Genomic DNA, 24,554 nt, shown 5'->3' on the forward strand with positions numbered 1-24,554 from the left:
CTCTTATAGCACTCTCACTCCAGAGTCTCCCAAATTCAATCCAAATCCACGACTTCCTTGTGAAGCTTATATCTTTAGGAGTGGTCCACATTCCTTCCTCTGATTGATTCGCAACAGCAGTGGATGTTAGCAGAAGTTAAGAACTCCCTTCATGCTTCGTGTTCCAACTTTCCTTAGAAACAACCAATTGATTTTTGAAATTGAGACCTAAGAGTCTGGGGCTTCTGTTGGCCTTGGACTCCCCTGAAGTGTGATCCCTTTTTCACATCTGCCAGTGGTCCTGCTCATGTGGTTCCCCTAACAGTGAAGGACTGGGGGGGGGGGGAGGAGAGATGACTCTTGCTGATTCCCTTTTCAGCCCCTTGCATTTCCACAAATTAGAGAGAGGTGGCACAAGGAGCTGAATGAACAGGGGGAAAATTGCCCCTCAACAAGACTCTTGTCAGCAGGATCTCCTGCTCAATATGTTCATGAATGAAAGAAGCACTTGCCTTCATGATAGTCTAGTTCAGATCAAAGCCATTGAAATCAATTAGTTGTTTTGTGGCCTTTGAGTTTATGGGGGAGCTAGTCATTACTATGATTGGGCTATAATCTCCTAATGATTCAGTGATGGCTCTTGTGTTGCCCAGCTAAAATCCTGCAGCAATAATGGAGCTTCTGTCATATTTTCTCCTTTCCTCTTCTCCCCAGCCCAGAACTGCAGTTACGTTTTGCGAGGTCCAAACGGGACAATACAAAGTCCAGGATTCCCGTACGGCTATCCAAATTATGCAAACTGCACATGGACAATCACCGCCAAGGAGCAGAACAGAGTGCAGCTTGTATTCCAGTCCTTTGCGCTAGAGGAAGATTTTGATGTGCTGTCTGTCTACGATGGGTTGCCTCAGCAGGGAAATCTAAGAACGAGGTATGAAAAAGGAGGGTTTAAAAAAATACCTGTCATTCAGAGAAGGGAAATGTTCACAAGCACATTAAGATGTCTGTTGGTTGGATTAGAACACTTTGAATGAAGGTTTTATGTTGCAATAAAAGCAGGTCCTAGCTCTATTTCTGTAAAGTTATCTCAGCTGTCTGGATTTCACACACTTGATAAGGCCTCAAAAATATTGCTAAGCATGTTCGATGGCATAGTGTTATCAGTGCAGTTGCTGCCTGAGACATCTGGAAAAGTTAATTAGAAGTTGTTGCTAGAGGAACTGAGCTTGGAGAGGAAGCTTTCTAAAAGTCAAGTCCCTCCCCTCCCTGCAACCCGATCTTTAGGGATAGCAGATAAATAATTGGCAATTTGTGAAACTCTTAAAACTGAGAGGTTTTGCACCCCCTCTCCAGTCTTTGAAGTCTCCCTCTTCAAAACCTTATACTGTTCATTTTATATATTAAAGTATTTCTGTACCAATATATCATAAAATATCAGAGTGCTTTGCAGTTAAAATATAAAACACAGGAACACAGTGTTGTTTTTTAAAATATAAAAATAAAATGCAGATAATAGTTAAGATGACTGGGAAATCATTTTTTTAAAAAAAATAATTTAAAAAGCTACAAAAGTGTGTCAGCATAAAATGGTTTTCAAGAGATGCCTGAAAGTCAAAAGCAAGGATCCCTGTGAAATCTCTGCTTGAAGAATGTTACCCAACATGGGACTAACAGCACTAAATTCCTGATTTCTACTTGAAGTCTGGCCCCCTGTAACAACTAGCAATGCTCCAGATGGTCTAAGTGATCAAACTGGAATATAAGAGGTCATGCTGGGATATATCAAGTTGAGATGTACGTAGTCAGGAAAGGTTTGGCTTCTTGGACTTTGGTCTCCACTTCCTGGAGGAAGGACTTCTAGCTAGAGATGGGCTGCATGTTGCATCTCACAACAGTTGGCAATAATGTGTTTGCTAAGAGTCTCATGAACCTGATTAGGAGAGCCATAAACTAAATCCTGAGGGGGAGGGAGACAATATTACAGATAACAGGGGAACACATGGTACTGGAGATAATAGCTTCATTGTTGCACAGGAAACTGAGGTGGTGGTACAGAAACTTGCCAAAGGGCAGGAAACTACAAGAAGGAAGCAGCTTGTGGTGTCAGTTTTCTCTATACTAATGCACAGAGTATGGGAAACAAGCAAGAAGAATTGGAGCTTTTAATACAGGATGGTAAATATGACCTGGTAGGCACTACTGAAACCTGGTGGGATGAGACTCATGACTGGAATATATGAATTGAGGGGTATAACCTGTTTAAAAGGAATAGACCAAACAAGAAGGAAGAAGGAGTAGCATTATATGTAAAGGATGCATACAGTTGTGAAAAGATCCATGACTTGGAGCACAGAAGGCAGATTGACAGTATATGGAGGAAAATTGTAGGAGATGGAAACAACAGTGACGTTACTATGTCACCTCCAAGCCAGACTGAAGAATTAGATAATGCCTTCCTAGAGAAGATTATCAGACTTTCAAAATGGAGAAATATAGTAGTCATAGGAGACTTCAATAAACCTGATATCTGTTGGAACTCAAACTCTGCCAAGAATGTTAGATCCAACAAATTCCTAAATTTCCCCATTGGCAGTTTCATTTACCAGAAGGTAGAAGAAGCAACAAAGGGAACATATATCTTGGACTTGGTCCTCACTAAAAGGGAGGGTCCTCAACAAAAGAGAGAAACTGATCGATGAAGTGGAAGTACTGCAAACCGTGGGAAGAATTGATCATGTCCTCTTGGGTGTCATGATACAGAGGAAAGAGAAAGCTGAGTGTAATTGGATGTGCGCTCTTGTCTTTAAAAAGCTTCAAAAAGCTGAAAGAACTACTGGGTGAGATCCCATGATCAGAAATACTACCAGCCCCATGATTCTCAGTGGGCAATGATTCCATACAGGTCATTTGCTACTGAGTGTGCAACCACTTGGGGAAGAAGGGGCCAGAGGAAAAAGAGTGTTGGCTAAATTAGATTATGCTTTCTAAGTGCTTGTACTGAACACATGAAAATCCCTCAGAGGGGTTTTGAGCATGGAGTACGGATCACTTGAAGAGCACAGTTTGTTGTTTGGGACAAGCAGCAGGATGCTCACACATTCCTTGTCAGTACACCAGCCCCCTACTTTGTTTCTTGGTTATTTCCTCAGAGTTTAACAAAAGCACGTTCATTATGCCAAGTTTATTACACAACAGCATTTGATTTGCATTTCATTCAGATTGCAGAGTTTCCTAGTGCCAGACTCCATGTATAGTCCAGCAGATGATTTTCAAATATGTGTGGCTGTAGCTCAGTAGTGAATCCCATGCTTTATGTGCAGATGTTCCAGCCCCAGTCTTTGACACCCCTGTCTACATGGACCTCAGGCAGCAGAGCTGGAAGACTGCCTGACACCTTAGATAATTGCTGTCTATCAATAGTTTGACAGTGCTGGTGTGAGATGGGCCACATGTCCACTTTGTACAGTAATCTGAGGAGCAGCATCCTGAAAAGGTCCAGGTGGAAGCTGCAGACTGCCTTTAGCAGGAAAACTTCATTTAGGAACTGAGTGTTTTCAGTCCTCTTGGCACATCCTCATGCCTTGGCTCCCCAGCCGATGGAGATCTCACTATGACAAAAACTTCAGAACCAAGCAAAAGCTATGATAATGGAGGGCCATGATCTCCCATCATTGATTTGAGGCAGGAATTAACTGGGTGGATTTCTGTGTGACCCAATTATGTGCACAAGGTCAGATGTTGACAACTTTTAATGGTCCCCTCTGGCCTTCAAGTACTCTGAAAGTTATCATGTGTTACATTATACAGTAAGCCATTTGCTCTCTGGTGTAACTTCAGAACAAGTCCCACAACCTTTGAGTGTCTCTGTTAGCTCAACTGGAAGAATCTGGGTTAAAGAAGCAGAAGTTACAGTGGAAACCAGCTGCTCTGCTAGTGTGAGAGATGAGCAGAGCAGAGCAGTGCCAGTAAATAAATTATACCTTTTGCTTATGACAATGGAGGTTTCACTTCCTTTCTTTTTATTATCTTTAAGAGCAAGTTTGTGCAAATTTCTTACTTTATTACTTAATTCCTAAAAGGCAAGGGCTGTAGCTCAGTTGTACAGCATCTGCTTTGCATGCAGTAAGTCTCAGGTTTAATCCCCAACATCTCCAGTTAGGGCTGGGAAAGCACCTGCCTGAAATCCTTGAGAGCCACAGCCAGTAAATGTACTAGACCAGGCATCCCCAAACTCGGCCCTCCAGATGTTTTGGGACTACAATTCCCATCATCCCTGACCACTGGTCCTATTATCTAGGGGTGATGGGAGTTGAAGTCCCAAAACATCTGGAGGGCCGAGTTTGGGGATGCCTGCACTAGATAATACTGAGCTAGATGGACTAATGGTCTGACTTAGTTTAAAGCATCTTCTTTGTCCATGTAGGTGGTGGCACCTTCTTCGAAGAAGTCCTTTGGTGGTATTCAACACTGACAGTAATAATAATAATGGAATTTATATACCACCCTAGACTCTCAGGGCGATTCACAGAACAAAATCAAAATAGAAAACCACAAAATATATAATCAAAATAAAAACAACAATCCACATCCCCCAACAATGAAGTCTAGTTTCCTTTTGAGTGAGGTACATTAATGAAGAGGGATGCAGGTGGCGCTGTGGGTTAAACCACAGAGCCTAGGGCTTGCCGATCAGAAGGTCAGTGGTTCGAATCCCCACGATGGAGTGAGCTCCCGTTGCTCGGTCCCTGCTCCTACCAACCTAGCAGTTCCAAAGCACAAAGTTCGAAAGTTCAAAAGTTTGAAAGCACAAAGTGCAAGTAGATAAATAGGTACCACTCAGGCGGGAAGGTAAACGGCGTTTCCGTGCGTTGCTCTGGTTCACCAGAAGCAGCTTAGTCATGCTGGCCACATGACCCGGAAGCTGTATGCCGGCTCCCTCGGCCAATAAAGTGAGATGAGCGTCACAACCCCAGAGTCGGTCACAACTGGACCCTCTACCTTTACAGTAATGAAGACGCCTGGTGTCTTATTGCTACATTTCTTACTCTCAGATATACAAGCAGATTGGAAGTAAGGGGACTCATAAAAACAAGGTGGAAACCCACCAAATCTTACACTGGATTCTCATCATCAACAACTAATAATCAGCTCTCTGTCAGTGAACATAAACTCATCAGCACTGAGCATTAGCAGGAACACCTGGTCATCCTTGTTCTTCAACAAACATTTTGACTGATTCTCTTGAAGAACATTGGCAATGAGAGTCTCCCGAGCATTGAAGAGGACAGGTGGGAAGTGAAGATGCTCATTCAAAAGAGACATTCTTGAATGTGTGCTTTCAGTGACCCTCGTTCGTATGGAACTGATTGGACTTTGAAACTCACTTGGGGTTATGTAGTTGGGTTTAGTTATTCCCTTGTTTTATTGAACCAACCATAACCAAGTTGTGAAGTTGTTTATGGCGTTTGAGTTTCTATATTAACAGAATGAGAATGGCCTCCTAATTTTTCATCTGTTTTGGTGACAGGGAGCCCCATGCACTAGCTGGCTTGCTTGTAGGTGACTTAAATCACTTTTAAAGAACAAAAGTAACATGCACTGCCCCCGGCCCCATCCTGCAAAACCATTGAGGTGAATGTCAGTGATGGTGCTACCAGAAGACCAGCCCCTTAGTGCCATGCCAGTCACTCCTGAAGAGAAGGCAGGCAGGTAGAGTTTAGCTAAGCGCACAAACTTCAAATTAACTTGCAATCGATCGTGGTTTGAATTACAATATTAGCTAGGGGCCATGTAAGGCTTGGTGCACATCCAGTCTTTTCAAACCCATCAGGTTCACTTTCTTAACTGCCATATATTTGTGGCAGCACAACTTAAAGCAAAATGTATTTTAAAATATCTCTTTGGGGTTTTTTTTTCCTGAAGGGGGAAACCTTTACATATCCCCATGTTAACCCTAATCCTCTATGTGGTTACCTGGAAGTTCCATTAGCTTAAATGAAACAGACAGAGCAATTGAAACTAGAGGCATGATTTATGTCTGCTGGCAACATCCCAACTTAAAAACTTCATTCAAACCCTGTTCAGAATCACCTGGGAGGGTCTGATGCCAGCAGAAATCGCCTGAGCCCAGTGGAAGAAACACAAAGATTCACACAGCACCCACAGCAACACCACTGATGTCACAGAATCAGCACACACTGCTCACTCGGCAAGCACAGCACCCCCACCACACACAATCATGAATGAACATGGACAAACACCCTCCCCGTGTACAGGCAAACGGGTACAAACAGGTATATATGGCACAGCCAGAACACACACACAAACAGCAAGACCAAGCAGAACATTAAACAGACACAGACCTGCCCAAAGTCCCTAGTGCCCACAGGCCAAGGAACAAGCAATTAAAGTAAGGTTTGCTGCAAGCATGGAAGGCGATGCAGCCCCCAAATGGCGCAGCAGCTCAGAGTAGAGACAGGCAAATCGAACACCCTCTCTCACAGCAGGTCTTGACAAACGTTCACCACACTCTGCTGCAGGGGACCAGAATGGCTGCAAGAGGCGGTGACTGTGCTGCAAACCTTCTGTAAGAAGGTTGCTGTTGTCTGCAGCTGTATCTTCCCAACGCCCCCCACAGTGTGTTGTCAGTGCCAAGTTTAAATGGTCAATCTCCCCACTTCCCCCTCTTCCTTTTTGAGGGTATGGTGATGCTGAGCAGATCCTGTGGGCACTGACAGCATGCATCTATGCCAGCATTGGTTTTCCTCTGCTGGATGGGTGATCTCTCTCTCTCTCATATATATGTATATACACACACCAGCATACCTGGGGCTTTAGTTTCCTAGTAAATATACTTAGAATCATAGAGTGGGAATAGACCACAAGGGCCATCGAGTCCAACCCCCGGCCAAGCAGGGGGCTAAGATTGTCCCATCCTGAAAAATGAATTTTAAAAAAAGGTTAACCCATATCTCATTGTTATGTGCTTTATCAGCATTTCAATTTTGGTTCTACTAATATTTTTTTCTGCACCCTTTCTTTATAAAACTTTTTTAAAAAAGAAAAAAAACTCACAGCTGTTGCCAATACAGAATTTTTGTTTCTTTTCTAAGCTATCAATTTTACGTGCCCCCCCAACTTCCTCTCTCTGCTTTCCAAATGTACTCCATTCATCATCTGCCTGCTAGCCTTGAAGATGGATGACTGTACATCATTTATCAAAGCTCATGCCACCAACTTGCTGGCCAGAAAAGGGGAGCAGGGGAGGACTATAGAGGAAAGTTTCTGGAAGGAAAGATGAACAGGTCCATCAATGAAACATGCTCCAGTCAAGTGTATAGGATGAAGCCCCATCTGCATTTGATTTCTTCTTTTTAATGGAGAAGGTTGCTCTTTGGAGCAGAAATGTGGCAGAAGGGAGAAAGTGCATATCCCTTTTCAAAGATTGTTTTTCTGGTTATAATTTCCCTGCCCCAAATGCTTTCCCTCTGTGCATCTCCTTTTCCTGCATAGGAATGGGGGAGAAATTTGATGTAGTTCGCATTTAAAGGTGAACTTACCTAATTTACACTTTGAATTGAAACATAGGCAACTTTTGAAATTCACACTTCTCTGAATTTTACAATGCAGTTCTTAAGCTAAGATGTGTACAAAAGTGAATATACATTACTGGTAAAGTGCACATAAAAATGCATGTTTTAGCAAAAAAGATGCAAAATGTGTTATTTTATGGGAAATGGGCAAAAATGTGTATATTAAGCAAAATTTCCTATGTAAAATTAGGAGAAATTAGCACTAAAATGCAGATTGATCTTGATGAGAACTGAATTCAGGATTGGAAAAATGAGAAATTGAGAATCTGAAATTGGCTCAGGGGAAGATGTCATGAGGTAACTCCTCCAAGAGAACCTTTTTTGGATTAGGAAGAAAACAAGGGAAACAGTCTGGGTAGGTTTCAAAGCACTGGATACATTTTAATGAGGAAATAAACACACAAAGACACACACACACACACACACACACACACACACACACACACAGCATTGTCAACCACTGTGCAGCCATATGGCAAACTCAATCCTGCACACACCAAGATTCTAAAGAATTTCTAAAGTCCCCTGTACACAAGGCAGAAAAACATAAGCCTCTACATATGAGGTCCACTCAGCTCTTTGAATGACAAATATTAGTAAATGTTGCACTTTAGATTTAGTTACTAATAGGAGTGCATCTGCTCAGAGTGCCAGTCAGCCAGCCAGCCATTCCCTCTTCCAGGTTACTCCACTCTGTTATTCCCACCCCTTCCCCATTTTTCTTTTCCAATTGACTTTCAACATTCCATGGCTACTTAGCATGCTCCATCCTCCTTGAACTGTTTGGGGTTAGGGTTCCTCCTCACACACTTAAGATTAATTGTTCTTTTTTCCTTTTTGGTACGTTTGCAGTCTCAGCTTCCCTAGGCATGCATTTACCTCCTCTCGTTCCCTTGTTCCCCTGCTTTGGTTTCTTTCCGTTGCCAATCACCACCTGACACCTGAAGAAGGAAATGATGGAGCCATATAAATTGAGGTTGGAACAAGAGCCTATGTTTTGATATCCCTTCTCCCTTGTTGTCCATGTTCTGATTATGGACCCTGACATCAAAGAGGAAACATTTGCTAGCACTGCTACTGTAAGATTAGAGGAAACAGTAGAATCTCTTATCCATTATTCAGTGAGCATCTGTTGGCATTCGTGTGCTGTTCAATGGCAGCCACTGAGCCCGGTGCCAGAAACATACATCATTTGTTAATGGAGAAATGCCCGCGTCAGATCTGTGAATGAGTGCTATTGGCTTTAGAAGCGTCTTAAATGCTTTTGCAGCTGTAAAACTTGGCCTCCTCAGCAGTGTGATCAACCGATGAGAGACATAATTTTATTATTGTTGTCATTATTGTTAAACAAAACTTTTATTGTGTGATTGTGTGAAGGGAGGATCAATTATTAACCAGATTGGTCAGTGTAAAGATCATTGGCAAATTACCTATTTACCTGTTTGATTCATCTTGTAGTTATTCTTGCAAGAGAATTGGGCTTCAATGATTTTCAGTTGTATGTGCTGAAACCTTGAAAGTTTTCAAGGATAGCCCCAGATAGAGTCCACTGGAATCATATAATCAAGAGGTTAGTAGAGGATGCATGACTGTAACTAAGCCATTCCAGGAAAGGCAGTAGCTACTGAACCAGCCATAGCTGGGTAAAGGTGCTTCATGACATTGGAGCCAGCTGGGCTCCAAAAAACACCAGTGACTCCAAGAGCACCTGCAAGCTATAAACCTGCTTGCTCAGCAGGAGTGCAACACTATCCAGAGCAGGCTGTCTACCCAATCTGCATGTACTTTTTAGTTTGGAGAAAAAGGTGAGTAAGAGGCAACACGATAGAAGTTGTAAAATTAAGCATGAGGTGGAGAAAGCAGAGAAAAGCTTTTCTCCCTCTCAGTGATGGAATTTGTGTTCCTATAGTGAAGCTGAATGTTGGAAGATTTGGGACAGATAAAAGAAAGTACTCCTTCATGCAGCGCATAGTTAAACTTTGAAAGTTGCACCCCCGGGTGGTAGTGATGGTCATCAACTTGGATGGCTTTAAAAGAGGATTAGACCAATTGATGGCAAGTAACTGTGATGGCTAAAGGGACACAGGTGGCGCTGTGGTCTAAACCACAGTGCCTAGGGCTTGCTGATCAGAAGGTCAGCGGTTCGAATCCCAATGACAGGGTGAGCTCCCATTGTTCGGTCCCTGCTCCTGCCCACCTAGCAGTTTGAAAGCACGTCAGAGTGCAAGTAGATAAATAAGTACCACTCTGGCGGGAAGGTAAAAGGCATTTCTGTGCACTGCTCTGGTTCACCAGAAGTGGCTTAGTCATGCTGGCCACATGACCTGGAAAAAACTGCGGACAAACGCCGGCTCCCTTGGCCTATAGAGTGAGATGAGCACCACAACCCCAGAGTCGTCCGTAACTTGACCTAACAGTCAGGGGTATCTTTACCTTTAGCCGTGATGGCTATGCTCTGCCTCCATGGTTAGAGGCGAAAATGCATTTGAATGCCAGTTGTTGGTATCATTTGCACTTCCATTTTTAAAAAGGTTTTAAAGGCTGCAAGATCCATGATGGATCTTGCACACCACGTCTGTTTTGGCTTTTAGGTACTGCAGGATCTGGGAAAGCTCCCAGGAACAGTAGGAGTTGACTCAACAAAGCTCAGCTGAGTCCTTTTATCCACAAGCAGGGTGTGATGACTGCACTCTTAGAATTCTGGGTCCATGCTGTGTGCTTTGTCACCAGGGAATCCCCTTGGATTGTGTGCTCTCTGCCTTCATCTTTGGGAACTTTGAAGAAACAGTCGTGCTTCTTGAATGGTCAGTTGCTGCTGCCAAGTTTGCCCTCCACAGAATGCTGCTCCTTTAATAGTGTGTTTGGGTTCTTCAGGGGCCATGAGACCTCTTCAGCAGATGATGTGAATCTGGGTCTGAATCAGAGGGGTCTGGGTTGTAATCCTGTGAAATTTCCCCACTATAGATTTGGAATGACATCATGGTCAGCCTTCAGTAGCTCATGTGGATGTAGATTCATGATGAGCAAGGGTGCCTGGGGTCAGCACAGTTCATCTGGCATCCAATGAGTTCCTTGCTAAGCTGGAGACTGAATCTTTACCTCTCCAGTTAAAATGAAATATTTCTGTGCTATGGATCACTTCATTACTTAACTTGGCTTGCAACCTCTGCAGAATATACAAAATAGCTGTATTCAGGGAAATTATATGTGTCTGCATTAGCTTTTCTGAAATACCAATCTTGCTGCGCTGGAGGGATGTGGGGAGTTTATTGTTTGTCATGTTGTATTGGCTTGCCGGGAGTTAAATGCACTTAACATCTGTGTGCTGCTGTTGGAAAATAATAAACTATGCACGGTTTGTCTCGCACACATATTCACCTGAGAAAGGTCAGATAATCAGAGGTCCTGTCATATCACCTTAGGGAGGTTCTGAATATTTATATGTGACTTTGACTCCTGCTACTGCACAAGGCAAGAGACAGGAAGGACAGTCAATGTTGGTCTGGGGAAAATGATTCGGCATATTTCTGCAATGGTGAGAAATTTGAGAGTGCATGAAATCAGGCTTTATTTTTCTTATTTGTAAAAAAAGGTGTTTAGCACCCCCCACTTTAGCCAAAGCTTCCAAGGTAGCTGACACTTTTCAAGAACAGTTTAACACAACAGAACTGCAATTAAAATCATAGTGGAAGAACCATGAAACGAACATAAACCCAGCATAAAAATATGAAAATTAAAACCAGAAGCTCTCAAAAGTTATATATTAAATGTATGGGGAAAAGGTGGTAACCTAGCTCTGAAAAGATAGCAAAGATAGCTAGATACCAGCTGAGTGTTCCTAGAGTGAGCATTCTACAGCTGGGGCACTACCACAGATAAGGCTCTGTCTCTGTAGCCATGCACAACACAATAACAGGTAACAAGTAAGGCTGCATAGGACTCTGAATTGTACCTGGAAACAACTTGAAAGCTAATGAGAGATCTCTCTCAATTAGTTCCAGCCACCTGGAATATATCTAAAAGTAACTCTAAATTTGTTTGATGTATTCTGATCCAACTATAGCCAGTTGGTAGGCTCGACACTGAGCTCTAACCTGTGTCTGGTCCGATTCAGAATGAGTTTTCCACCACCGATGCTCTAGCCCTCAGCCCTGGAGAAAACCATGGGGCTGTCTGGGCTCAATGCAATCAGAGAGGGTGCTTCAATAGCCCTGGTTAACTCCGCATTCCAGTGGGCCACCAGGGAAACAGCAAACAGTTATAAGTAGCAGCATCAGTATTGGTGTTGCCCTTCTGGCCACCAGGTCACATCCTTTGCAATGCCCAGGACCTAGCATCCATCTGGGCCAGTGTGTATGTGTGTGGCAGTGGCTGCCACCAAAAAACCGTGGAGAATATTTATAGAAAATTCTGCAAAGTGGTCTTTTTTTCTGGGAGGAAAGGGGCTGAAGAACTTCTCAGAATTCCAGCCCCAACAAAAAAACATGTCTTTCATGACATTTTTGGCTCAGCTCCAGTCACAACTATGCCCAAGGTGTAACATGACAGCTTAAGGATGGTGAAAGGTAGCAGAATCACAAGTTTTTGTTTATTAGATTTCTGTACCTCAGCACTGATTACCTGGCAGAGCACAGTTTTACTGGTTGTGCCAGTCAAATGCTGGCTGGCAACCCTAATTATTTTTGTCAGTTGTCTGGGAGCAAAATCTCCCCTCCTCCAAACATTCAGATTTGTAATTTATCTTCATCTGCCCCTGCTTCTAGCCTTTGTTAGCCATTTAACCTTCCAGTACCATATTTTCCCTCATCAGTCAGTGGAAGCACCCGGCTCCCGAACTCTGAGGTGTCACTGTGCTTGAAGGTTTGCAAAAAAACCAAAGACCCTCAAAGTGGTATGAATAGGATGTATTTTTAGCTTCTCCCTTCTCCCATTTGAAAGGAAGGGTCTCCCTAATGCTGACCCCAAATGCTTGCCGCTAGCAGATTTTGCAAATTGCTGCTTCCACACTTAAAAAAGAGAGAGAGAAAGCAGAGCAGCTACTCTGTTGCCGTGAATGAATGGGGATTTAGATCATTTTATAAATGTCTCTGTTCCTCTTACAGCCATAAAAATGAATTGTGTTATATAAACACACATACCTGATGATCATTTTGACCTTCAATTAGTGTGGTTAATGAGAGAGACGGCTTGTTGGAGTAGAAAAATAGAACAGGAGATGCAAAATTACTGTTAAAAAGGGCTTGAGAGGAATTATGTAGATGGGTAATGGAAATGGAAGCATAGACTGTAACACAGGCTGTGCACGCTAGAAAAACTGGAATTCTGCACTAAGCAGGGCACAATTCTGCAACTTGACTTGGCCAGGATGCCCAAAATGCTAGTAATTTCCAGATTGGATTATTGCAATGTATTCTACTTGGGGCTGCCCTTGAAGACGACCCAAAAACTTCAACAGGTCCAAAATGCAGTAGCAAAATTATTGGCAGAGGTTGCTTTTAGAACTCTCATAGCCCCTTGTTCTAAAACAGCCACACTGGCTGCCAGCTCATTTTTGGGCCCAGTTCAAGGCGCTGACATAAGTGTTCAAAGCCCTAAATGACTTCGGCCCCAGATATCTGAAAGACCACCTCCTTCCATACAAACTCAAATAGGATCATTTTTTATTCTGAAAAGATGGAGATCCTAGGGAGTGGGAGTAGATGTAGACCCCCTCCCCAATAGTATTCAGAACTGCACCACTTGTAAGGCTGTTGCAGAGCTAGTCCTGAAACTGGCGAAGGGGGTGGGGTCGGGAGCAAGTAGGTAGTTCAGGTCAGGTGAAAGTTAAGATCCAGAGCACCAACCATATTTCTGAGGGGCCAGTGGCTGGTTCATAGTCAAGCTCAGACAGCTGGTCAGATGGTATGACAAGGCACAGGAGTCTAGAACAGCTACAACTTCTGACGAGTTGCATAAACTGAGGAATCAAACCCAAGGCAATGTTTATATAAGGCCAGCTGGACTCCCATTTGCTCCCCAGAACACCTGGTCTGGCTGGGCCAATGAGTAGCAGTACCCCCCTCTGACCATTATCTAGGTGGCACAACAGTGTCCCAAAAATCATGTCAATAGCTTCTTTCACCTGACAATTGGCCTGGTGGTACAGGGGATAAGGAACTTGGCTCTTGCTGCCAGAATCTCTGATGTGAGCTCCCTGGAAACTTACATCACCTTAGTTTCTCCTATATAAGTGAATGGCAGCCAATCCTTCCTTTGGGGAATGGCAGAATGGAGACACTGGGGCACAGCATGCCTACCGCCCCTGACAGTGGATGGTCTGACCAACAGGTACCCATTTGGAGGTGCAGGCTAAGGCCCTGTATATCAAACTGCAGGCATCTAGCATTGGGGGAAGAATTGTAGCTCACTGGTAGAGTACATGCTTTCTGTGCAGAAAGCCCCAGGTCCCAGTCCCTGCCATCTGCTGGTAGGGCTTGGGATGGGAGAGACTCCTGTCTTGAAACCTTGGACAGCTGTTGCCAGTCAGTGTGGATCAGACTAAGCAAGATGAACCCATTGGATTGAGTTGGAATAAAGCAGCTCCCTATGTTCCGTTGCAGGATGATGGTGACCGGATCTGAATTTCTCCCTCTCCCTTTCTTTGCCTGCCAAACATAAAGGGTCTCTAGCTGGTAAATAATATGTGCTATTCCCCAGTGATGTAATTGCTTCTTAAATGGAGAAACATGAGCACAGATGCAATGGGGTTTCTGAATGGGCATCACTAAAGTAAAAGGGGTGAGGTTACAAGGGCAAAACCAACTGTCCGTGTAAGAGATGATTTGATTTCCCTCCCACTACTGACACCACTCCTTTGGCTTTTAAGCAATAAAGATGGTTAATATTGTACTATCATTGCATATAACTGGAGTTCTATAATATATCAGAGACAGAGACTGTGTAATAGAGAAGTTCAGTTATTTCTCAATAAATGATTATACCAGCATAGATGTATGTATATTTTTGTTTCATATATTATGTGGGGAGAATGGGGGTGTATGCAGGGACGTACACACACAGTAGTCGTGACCTTCAGAGTTTCCGAAGGGAGGCACCTCTTTAGCTGCTATATTTCCCTTTTATCAAAATTAATGGCCGCCTACGAGAAGCAATGCAATCTTAGTAGATCATTGGAGATACAATGAAATTGTGGAGTGCTATTGCTAGAGATATCAAATTGCTAGAGATATCAAATGGAGAACTGACAAATCTTTTGCACCCATTGACTTTAATTCATTGCTGCTGCTGGGCTCTCTAAGGGGAGGGAAGAACAATGCAGCTTTGAGAAGCAGCTTAAGAATTGGAAAATCGTGCTCAGAGAGCCAAGCTTCAAAAACATTTTCTTCGTTCGGTATAGAAAACAATCGTTGGGTTTTCAGAGCTTTGAAGAAATGTGTTAGCAGCCTCAACTGATTAATGCTTGCTTCCCCGATCCCCAGAAGGTAGGAGGAAGGTGTCTGTACCTTGAGACCTCAGGTGGAGCTGGTAATGGGCTTGGAGTTTTCACAGAAAACCTATGGGAACCATTTGGTTTCATTTTTATTTAAACATTTATACCATGCTTTTTGGGGAACTGCCTCCACAGAGGAGCTTGCAATCTCAAATAAAAGCCAACTCCATCTGATAATAAAATATAAACAATACGAGATACAACTAAACAATAAACCAGCATAAAATGTGAAGGGCAGGGAAAAAATGTAAAGCAAAATACAGATTATAGAAATAACAAGAGAACTAACAATTTTTTTTAACACTGTAGAAATAAATAGGCTTATCTGGGAAGGCTTGGCAGAAAAATGATTTTCTATAAACACCAAAACCACAAGAAAGTTGGGTCTTGCTGCTCTTCTTTGTTGTTGTTGTTGTTTAGTCGTTTAGTGGTGTCCGACTCTTCGTGACCCCCTGGACCAGAGCACGCCAGGCACTTCTGTCTTCCACTGCCTCCCGCAGTTTGGTCAAACTCATGCTGGTAGCTTCAAGAACACTATCCAACGATCTCGTCCTCTGTCCTCCCCTTCTTCTTGTGCCCTCCATCCTTCACAACATCAGGGTCTTTTCCAGTGAGTCGAGTCTTCTCATGAGGTGGCCCAAAGTATTGGAGCCTCAGCTTCACAATCTGTCCTTCCAGTGAGCACTCAGGGCTGATTTCCTTAAAAATGGATGCGTTTGATCTTCTTGCAGTCCATGGGACTCTCGAGAGTCTCCTTCAGCACCATAATTCAAAAGCATCAATTCTTCAGCGATCAGCCTTCTTTATGGTCCAGCTTTCACTTCCATACATCATGGATCACTGCCTTGGTGTGGCGAAGGGGCTTGAATAACTCAGAGAAGCTATGAACTATGCCGAGCAGGGCACCCAAGATGAACAGGTCATAGTGGAGAGTTTTGACCAAACGTGATCCACCTGGAGGAGGAACCGGCAAGCCACTCCAGTATCCCTGCCAAGAAAACTCCATGGACAAAGACAACAGGCTGCTCTTCTTAGGGAAAAGAAATCCAGAACTGGTGCCACAATGCTAAAAGTTTGTCTTTGAGTCACAACATGCCTTTCCTATGGCACCTGCACCATTAAGCCTAAGTATTGGTCACTCCATCCCTTCATGATTTACAGCTAGGTTCTGGTCCAGCTGTGCCCTGGTACTGACTTTCCCCTCCTGCCAATTAATACAATGCAAGGGGCAGCCACATGCTGTCAAGTGGGCTATTTGGTGTTTCCTCTGAGTCTTTCCCTTGTTCGGTGTCATCTCTGCTCCTGATATCCCAGGAGAGAGAAGGGAGAGCCAGAGTTGGACTCAGGAAGGCAGCTCTGAGGTCAGCTGATTCCTGACAGTGACCCACTATGCTGAGGATGGAATGGCACATGGCAAAGAGTCCAAGCTGTCATTGAAAATGGCAGCTCCATGTCCAGTCGCCTCCCATCCCCTGCTTCATAGTGTCTACCTCAGTTTGCCTTAGACTAAGTATGAGAGAAGCGCTGAGTTAGGCGCATTCAGTTGCAATTGTATTCTTTTCTCGACTTCCTTTCCTTTCTCCTCCTCCTGGTCCAGCCTTGAGAAGGAGATTGTTTCATCTGCTTTTAAACTAACAATAGTTTATTGTTTCACCTGACACGGAAGAACTCTAGTTAGCTGAAACTATGATTCATTAACAAATTGGAATAAAAAATCATGGAAACAAAAGCTTGTGATCTCCTAATGACCATGTCAGAGGAGGAAAGAGGACAAGTGAGCAGCTGAACCTGAGGGTCACTGCTTTTTGTTCTTATAATCCTAAACCATCATTAAGTGTTGGGATGGTGAATCTGTTGCCCTCGAGATGTTGCTGGACTACAGCTCCAATCACCCCTAGTATTAGCTGGGGCTGATGAAGGTTGGAGCCAAACAACACCTGGAAGGTCACAGGTTTCCCACCTTTGCTTTAGCTCTGGGTGCAAAACAGGCCATCCTTTCTGGCTTCTTTTCTTAAAGTTTCCTGATACATATCCTATTCCTTGGAACATCTGCATGGTATCAGTGATCTCTCTTGAAATGCCTCTTCAAAGCCCACCTTTTCTATGAAGTCTTTGGCTAAACCTCTGTTTCTATTCATAACCAAAACAAATCCCAAGGAAACACAACTGTGTGTGTCTACCCTTTCCTCCTTTTCTTCTGTCTTCCAATCCCAAAGGAGCCCCTAGACAACCATTCCAAGATGATATAACAATTAAAATAATTATTTAAAACACACAAGCAGAAGCAGCAATATGAAGCATAAGAAAGATGCCAAACACATTTTTAAATACCTAACAGCATGATGATGATGATGATGATGATGATGATGATGATAATAATAATAATAATAATAATAATAATAATAATAATAATAACAATACTTTATTATTTATACCCTGCCCATCTGGCTGGGTTTCCCCAGTCACACTGGGAAGCTTCTAACAGGAGATTAAAATACATTAAAACATCAATCCTTAAAAAACTTCCCTAAACAGGGCTGCCTTCAGATGTCATCTCAACGTCAGATAGTTGTTTATTCCTTTGACATCTGATGGGAGGGTGTTCCACAGGGCGGTAGCCACTACCGAGATGGCACTCTGCCTGATAACTTTGCTTCTCGCAGCGCAGCCAGAAGGCCCTCGGCGCTGGACCTCAGTGTCCAGGCCGAACGATGGGGATGGAGACGCTCCTTCGGGTATATTGGGCCGATGACATTTAGGTCTTTAAAGGTCAGCACCAACACTTTGAATTGTGCTTGAAAATGTACTGGGAGCCAATGTAGGTCTTTCAAAACCAGTGTTAAGTGATCTTGGCCACTCCCAGTCATCAGTCTAGCTGCTGCAGTCTGGATTAATTGTAGTTTCCGGGTCACCTTCAAAGGTAGCCCCATGTAGACCACGTTGCAGTAGTCCAAGCGGGAGATAACTAGAGCATGCACCACTCTGGCAAGACAGTCCACGGGCAGGTAGGGATGGAGCTGGTAGACAGTTGCCCCGGACACATAATTGACCTGTGCCTCAATGGACAGCTGTGAGTCCAAAACGACTCCCAGGCTGCGCACCTTACACAGGACCTTCACCGCCTTCACTGGTTCTGAATTGAAAGAGAGGTAGAGCTGGGTATCATCTACATACTGATGAACACCGAGCCGAAACCCCCGATGATCTCTCCCAGTGGCTTCATATAGATGTTAAAAAGTATGGGGGAGAGGACGGAACTCTGAGGCACCCCACAAGTGAGAGCCTAGGGGTCCGAACACTTGTCCCCCAAAACCACTTTCTGAACACAGCCCAGGAAGATGGAGCAGAACCTCTGTATAACAGTGCCCCCAGGTCCAGAAGGATGTTATGGTCAGTGGTGTCAAAGGCCCCTGAGAGATCCAGCAGAACTAGGAAACAGCTTTCACCTTTGTCTCTAGCTCGCCGGAGATCATCGACCAGTGCGACCAAGGCAGTTTCATTCCCATGATGAGGCTTGAATACCCTAATTACTTCTTAAAAACAGCCATGATGTTTTAATCAGTAACGGGACCAAATGGGTTCTTCCTTGGGAGGGCTTGCAGGACAAAATAACATGGCCCAAAGGGCATTGCCCTGTCCCATCTCTGAGCATAGCAAACTCCAGAGCAAGCCCTCAGATGTTGACCTGACAATATCGGTAGGCACAGATGATACAAAATGTCTCTTCATGTATTCCCCCCCCCAAATCATTTTTACTTTGCTTAATTTTGCCTCTGTTGTCTTCCCACACTCTGACTAAATTTAGATTGTAAGGTTTTTATTGGGGGGGGGGCAGGCAGCTGTCATTTGCTTGCATTACTCTGCAAAAGGCATCTACACAAATGGTGCATGTTAAATAAAAATGAGATGATGATTGATATTATTAATAACAATAATAATTATTCCATCTCCTCTGCTGAGAGAACAGCTGTCTTCAGCTCTCCCTCAGTCATTACCAAGTGGCAGTCTCCCATCAGGCTACCTGAACTGTTTCCATCCCAGCTGGTAGTTATGAGAAGTGGAACTGTAACTGGTGTCTGAGCTTGATTTTTTTCACTCTTCCCTTCCCGTCCCCATTTTTCCTTTTATGTTGTTAAGATGATAACCCCAAGGCTGGTACTGATTTTTTATTTATTTTAAAGCTTTTATTATACGAAACAGATAATATTCCAAACAACATATACAGCATAAACAAATCTAAGCAGTATATATAACGACAACATCAAATCCTGAGTGCAGGTGGGAGGATTTCTATATTTTCTCTCTCTTAACTTTAGGCTCTTTGGGGGACTATCCTTAGAAGCAGCATCTCCCAGCTCTGGACTTTTGTTACAAAATTTAATGAACCTTTTAAGAACTCCAAATCAGTGCATGCTTGCTATTGATTTTTGTAAAAGGCTCTGGGGTACTTTTTGGATGAAGAGTGGGGCAAGAATGACTGGACAGAAGAAAGAGGGGGAACTGTATGGCGTGGGCCAGAGCTACATTCACCCTTCATTAGCAGGCCAAGGCATGGTCTTCTCCCATTGCTCCAATCTATTTCAGGCATAGAAGTTTATTTACTGTGGATCATATGCAGCGCTGACAGAAGTGAAGCACCTGACAGCAGAGCTACGCCTACACCAGTCACATATTTATGGAGGAAGCCTGTAATAGCTGGCAAAATCCTTGTTTGCTGTGTCGATTTGCACTGTCTATCCATATTTATTTCAGCCATCAGCTGCTGTTCATCACAGCGAGATAGGATGCTGTTGTCTTAATCCTGAGTCTATGGTTAATGGTCTGTGTGCATGTTTTTCTATCAAGCTTAGAAACTGAGTAAACATACATTTCTCAATTTTGGTTCTTAATCGCCCTGGTGCCCATGAATCACAAATACCCTCCATATGGGAAGAATGGTGCATGGTTGATACTATTTTAAAGAGTACTGCTTCTGCTTTAGCGCTTTCTTATGGCTTTTTAGTTACCTTGCTAAGATTTCTGGCTATTCACACCTGTCTAAACAGAAGTCCTGAACTTCTGTAGTGTGCAAGTGACACCAGAAGTTATGTAAGAGCCACTCAGTGGTAGTGCAGATGAGAGGCAGGAGTGTTTTTCAGGGCTGAATTCAGATTCAAAAGCTGAAAGAAAGGAACTGGATGGGAGAGAACATCTATACATCATTGTCCATGTCTACATGTTGGTATTTTCTATTTGCAAGTAGCTCCCTCATATTCTTGAACCACCATTGGGAAGGGTCAGCTAGGAATGATTGGAGTGGTGTTTTTCCTGCCATAGTGGACAGCTCCTGGGTTCTGATGTTGGCAGAGTGTTTCACTTACACTAATTAGACTGGTTATGTGTTGAGTGTTGTGCCATTTTCCTCTAAGGGCTGGGAGACCTTTTTTCAGCTTGAGGGTCATGTTTGCTTCTTGATGACCTTCTGAGGGTCACATGCCAGTGGTGAGTGGAGCCAAAAGCAAAGGTGGATGGGGCAACACATGTAAATCTTATGTTTGTACAGTAAGCTGGTTTCTACACACAATCACGTTATTGGGGGGAGGGGTAGAAGAGTCTGCTGCATCAGGCCAGTGGCCCATCTAGTCCAGCATCCTCTTCATGTGGCCAACAAGATGGCTATGGGAAGCAGGACCTGAGCATAGCAGCTCTTTCCCCTTCTGTGAATTCGAGCAACTGGTATTCAGAAGCATTTTGTCTTTGATGGTGGAGGTAGAGGCTGGTGAGGAGTCTGTTGAGCTAAGATATCAGAATTCTCATTGGTTCAGGAAAAGTAGAAGCAGACCTCCTATTCCCCCCACTGCCAGGGCAAAATGAGACATTCTGTTCCACCCTCAGCATAGGTGCCAAGTGTCTAGGGCCCTGGGTGCTCCAGACCTCCCAACATTCCACATGAAGGGGCTAGGCACCCACAATTTTTTGTGCTGGGGCTGCACATGCCACGGGTGTGCAAACATCAGACACCCACACACCTGTGGCATGCACAGCCCCAGGCACCCATGGCCCCGGTGCCAAGTTGGCAGGCCTGACCCTCAGTAAGGTGCTAAGGAAATACTGGCCATGAGAAAGAGAGAGAGGCACAATTCAAGAGCATTGGAGATATTCCGTGCATCTTGCTTCCTCATTGGACAATGAGGAGCACTGATAGTCCCTTGTCCAGGCTTTCAAATCCTGCAGTAGACCCTGCCACTGTTCCAGTTCTAAGGGGTCAGGACAGTGGTGTACAAAAAGATGTGACCCTTGTTAATCTATGTCCTTTCTTGCTTAGATTGCTGCTATCTCTTTGGATTCTCTTTTGACATTGGCAGGTGTAGTTTGATGACATTTTCACCCCATCTGTCAATCTAGGAGAGTGCTCTTGTGCCTAAATCCTGCATCCAGGTTTCCCACAGGCATCCTATTGGCCACTATGAGAAAAGGGTGTCATACTAGATAGGTCATTGGTCCAGCATTCATTATTCTACCAGGACTTATTTCCTTCCTTCCTTCCTTCCTTCCTTCCTTCCTTCCTTCCTTCCTTGACAATAGTCATTCAGCCCCCAATCCAAGCATTAGAACACAAGAATGCATGGTAATTTGAACAAATTGGTGAACAATGGTGTTTTCGGGAGGGGAAAAATAATTCTAAATGGAACTGTTACAAAGCTATTACGGAGGGGAAGGCAAAGAAGGGGAAGAAAGGAGTAAAAGAAATCAAAACCCTGAGAATCCTTGAGTAGTCTTGAGTGGGGGTAAAAAAAATACCCACAAAAATGGCACAGCATGGCTGTCATTTATCCTAAACTGCTTTAAATTGTTGATTGGAAGGATTTAATGAAAAATACCAAATCATAAATGAAACCATTTCATTGAAAAATGAAGAGAGAGATTGAGGGAAAGTGAGCCATTTTGTGGCAATGGCCCGTAGGTAGTAATATCCCCCCCCCCTTTTGACATTATTGATTGTATGCCGCATATTCTCCTGGCAAGAAACATAATTAACCGTTCTGTCAGGCTCGCTACATGGAACCGCTTGTCAAAATTTGTCAGATTGATGTTTTTGTTGCTTAGGAGAAGCAGAAATAGAGCTGAAATAGCCAGAGACATCTTTAAAAATAAATAAATAAACAAAACAAAATAATACCTTTTGCATGCTTGGAATTCTTAAATGGGGGGGGGGCATTCCATGGAGGTGTGTCTCAGTTCTTGAGGCTTGGCCTGCCAGGTGCTAATTTTTAACAGTGGTCTCAATTTTTATCCATTTAACAGTAGCCCGCACCAGAACACATAACGATGACTAACTTGGATGGCTTTAAAACAGTCATTTAGAAAAATTCGTGGAGAGCATAAGAAAAGCCTTGCTGAATCAGACCACAGACCCATTTAATTCAGCATTCTGATCCCACAGTGGCTCACCAAGTGCCTGTAGGAAGCCTGCAAGCAGCACATGCTTGCAGTAGCCTTTCCATGCATGTTTCCAAGCAACTGGCACCCAGAGACTTGATGCCTCTATTACTGGAGATAGTAAAAAGGTAAAGGGACCCCTGACCATTAGGTCCAGTCGTGACTGACTCTGGGGTTGCAGCGCTCATCTCGCTTTATTGGCCGGGTCATGTGGCCAGCATGACTAAGCCACTTCTGGCAAACCAGAGCAACGCACGGAAATGCCGTTTACCTTCCCGCCAGAGCGGTACCTATTTATCTACTTGCACTTTGACGTGCTTTTGAACTGCTAGGTTGGCAGGAGCAGGGACCGAGCAACGGGTGCTCACCTCATTGCAGGGATTTGAACCGCCGACCTTCTGATCGGCAAGTCCTAGGCTCTGTGGTTGAACCCACAGCACCACCTGTGTCCCTACCCTACTGGAGATAGTAGCCTGTAGCTAATTCCTCTTACTCCTCTTTAAACCATCCAAGTTGGTGGCCATTGCAAAAGCTTCTGGTAGTGCCTTCCATAGTTTAACTGTGGGTGAACATGTACTTCCTTTTGTCTGTCCTGGATTTTTCAACATTTGGCTTCACTGAATGGTTCTAGTACTATGAGAGCAGGGTGAGGGCAGGATGACTTGTCCCTATCCACTTACTTTAGAGTATTTCCCCATTCCCAGAGATTTGTTCATCTGCTTGGCATAGCCAAAACCATTTATTTTTCTCCCTTAATAGAGCAGTTGTTCCAGCCTGATTATCATTCTGGATTTTCTTTTCCAATATCCTTTTTTACAATATCATTTTCGAGGCACAGCATCCAGATCAGTGTGTAATATTCCAAGTGAATACACACTGTAGATTTGTGTAATACCGTTATGATATTGGCAGTTTTATGGATAGTAAGTTCATCAATGGGTGTGAGCCATAATAGCTGGAAAGGAAACCTCCACAGGCAGAGGCAATATGTTTCTGATTAATTTGTGGTAGGGCCAAGTGTGCTGGGCTTATACGTTTTTCAAAGTATATAGCATTTCCATGTTAAGTAATATTAAATGTTTCCTACTTTTAAGTATAGGTATTCCTTGATCAAACCCAAATCCACCCAATCCATCAGTTTTTGTATGAATGCCAAGCTAGTCTGCATATTATTAAACCATGGTATTATTGTCGTGTGCTAACACAGCCACACATGGTGGAAGTGTTGCCAGTTCTGATGTGTCTTTACCCAGCCTGGATTTAATCATGAGCATTTCTCCCCCTTGTCTCAATTTCTTTCCCTGGGGCACCTTGTTTCGGATGTCAGTCCATGCGGGGGCAGAAATTTGTCAGATCCTATCAGATTTATTTGTCACTTCATAATACTTAACAAAAACCTTGGTTGGTTAGCCATTTTGGGGTTATGGTCACATGTTCTTTTTGCATAAACCTGCCTTTGATCATCATGATTTGAACTGAGGAAGCAACCTAGTATTCTGTATGGTGGAAAAGTGATAGGCATCAGAGACAGTGCATGCTTTTTAACTTCCCTGATTATGCAATATGAAAATGTGGTTTATTGATATTCAGAGTATTCAGAATATGTGAAGACTTTACTTGTGTAGTCTGAGATCCCTGGCTGAGGGTGCTGTCTTGTCTAGGAAGGATTCCCCCCCCCCGATACATTTAAACTGAATGCAAAGATCCATCCACTATGAAATGTAAGACTGTCCCAAGAGACAAGCCCATGTTATTGGTTAATGGAGTGTTTATTATCAATGTCTGACTAATAAGCAAGAGGGCAGTTTGATACATTGCTTTTGGTGCATGGAAAAACAAGGTGGGGGTTAAAGGGGGTTATCTGCAATATTGACACCCAGGTGCTTTATTTATCCCATTCCATATTTGCTTTGGGATTTGATGCAAAGAAAGGAGGGGAAAATGACAAATAAGCAAATCATGCAGAATAAACAAATCACACCTAAAATTAGAGAAGAGATTAAGGCATGAGGTGGGGATGTGATATGTGTTGTTGACTTCTGTCTTGTGCTTCCTTTCTCACTTCTCTGTATTTT

General features: G+C 43.5%; 1 protein-coding gene across 4 annotated transcripts in view; it reads left to right on the forward strand.

The window, feature by feature from the left end:
• CSMD2 (CUB and Sushi multiple domains 2) overlaps nt 1-24,554 on the forward strand; it is a 492,033-nt gene that overhangs the window by 60,260 nt on the left and 407,219 nt on the right. For all 4 annotated transcript variants that reach the window (XM_081199993.1, XM_081199989.1, XM_081199994.1 and 1 more), the window contains exon 2: nt 694-910. In XM_081199993.1, the coding sequence (XP_081056119.1) occupies nt 694-910 (217 nt within the window). The remainder of the gene's footprint in view (nt 1-693; nt 911-24,554) is intronic.

The sequence above is a fragment of the Podarcis bocagei genome (genome assembly GCF_964188305.1).
Source record: "Podarcis bocagei genome assembly, chromosome: 7".
NCBI lineage: Eukaryota > Metazoa > Chordata > Lepidosauria > Squamata > Lacertidae > Podarcis > Podarcis bocagei.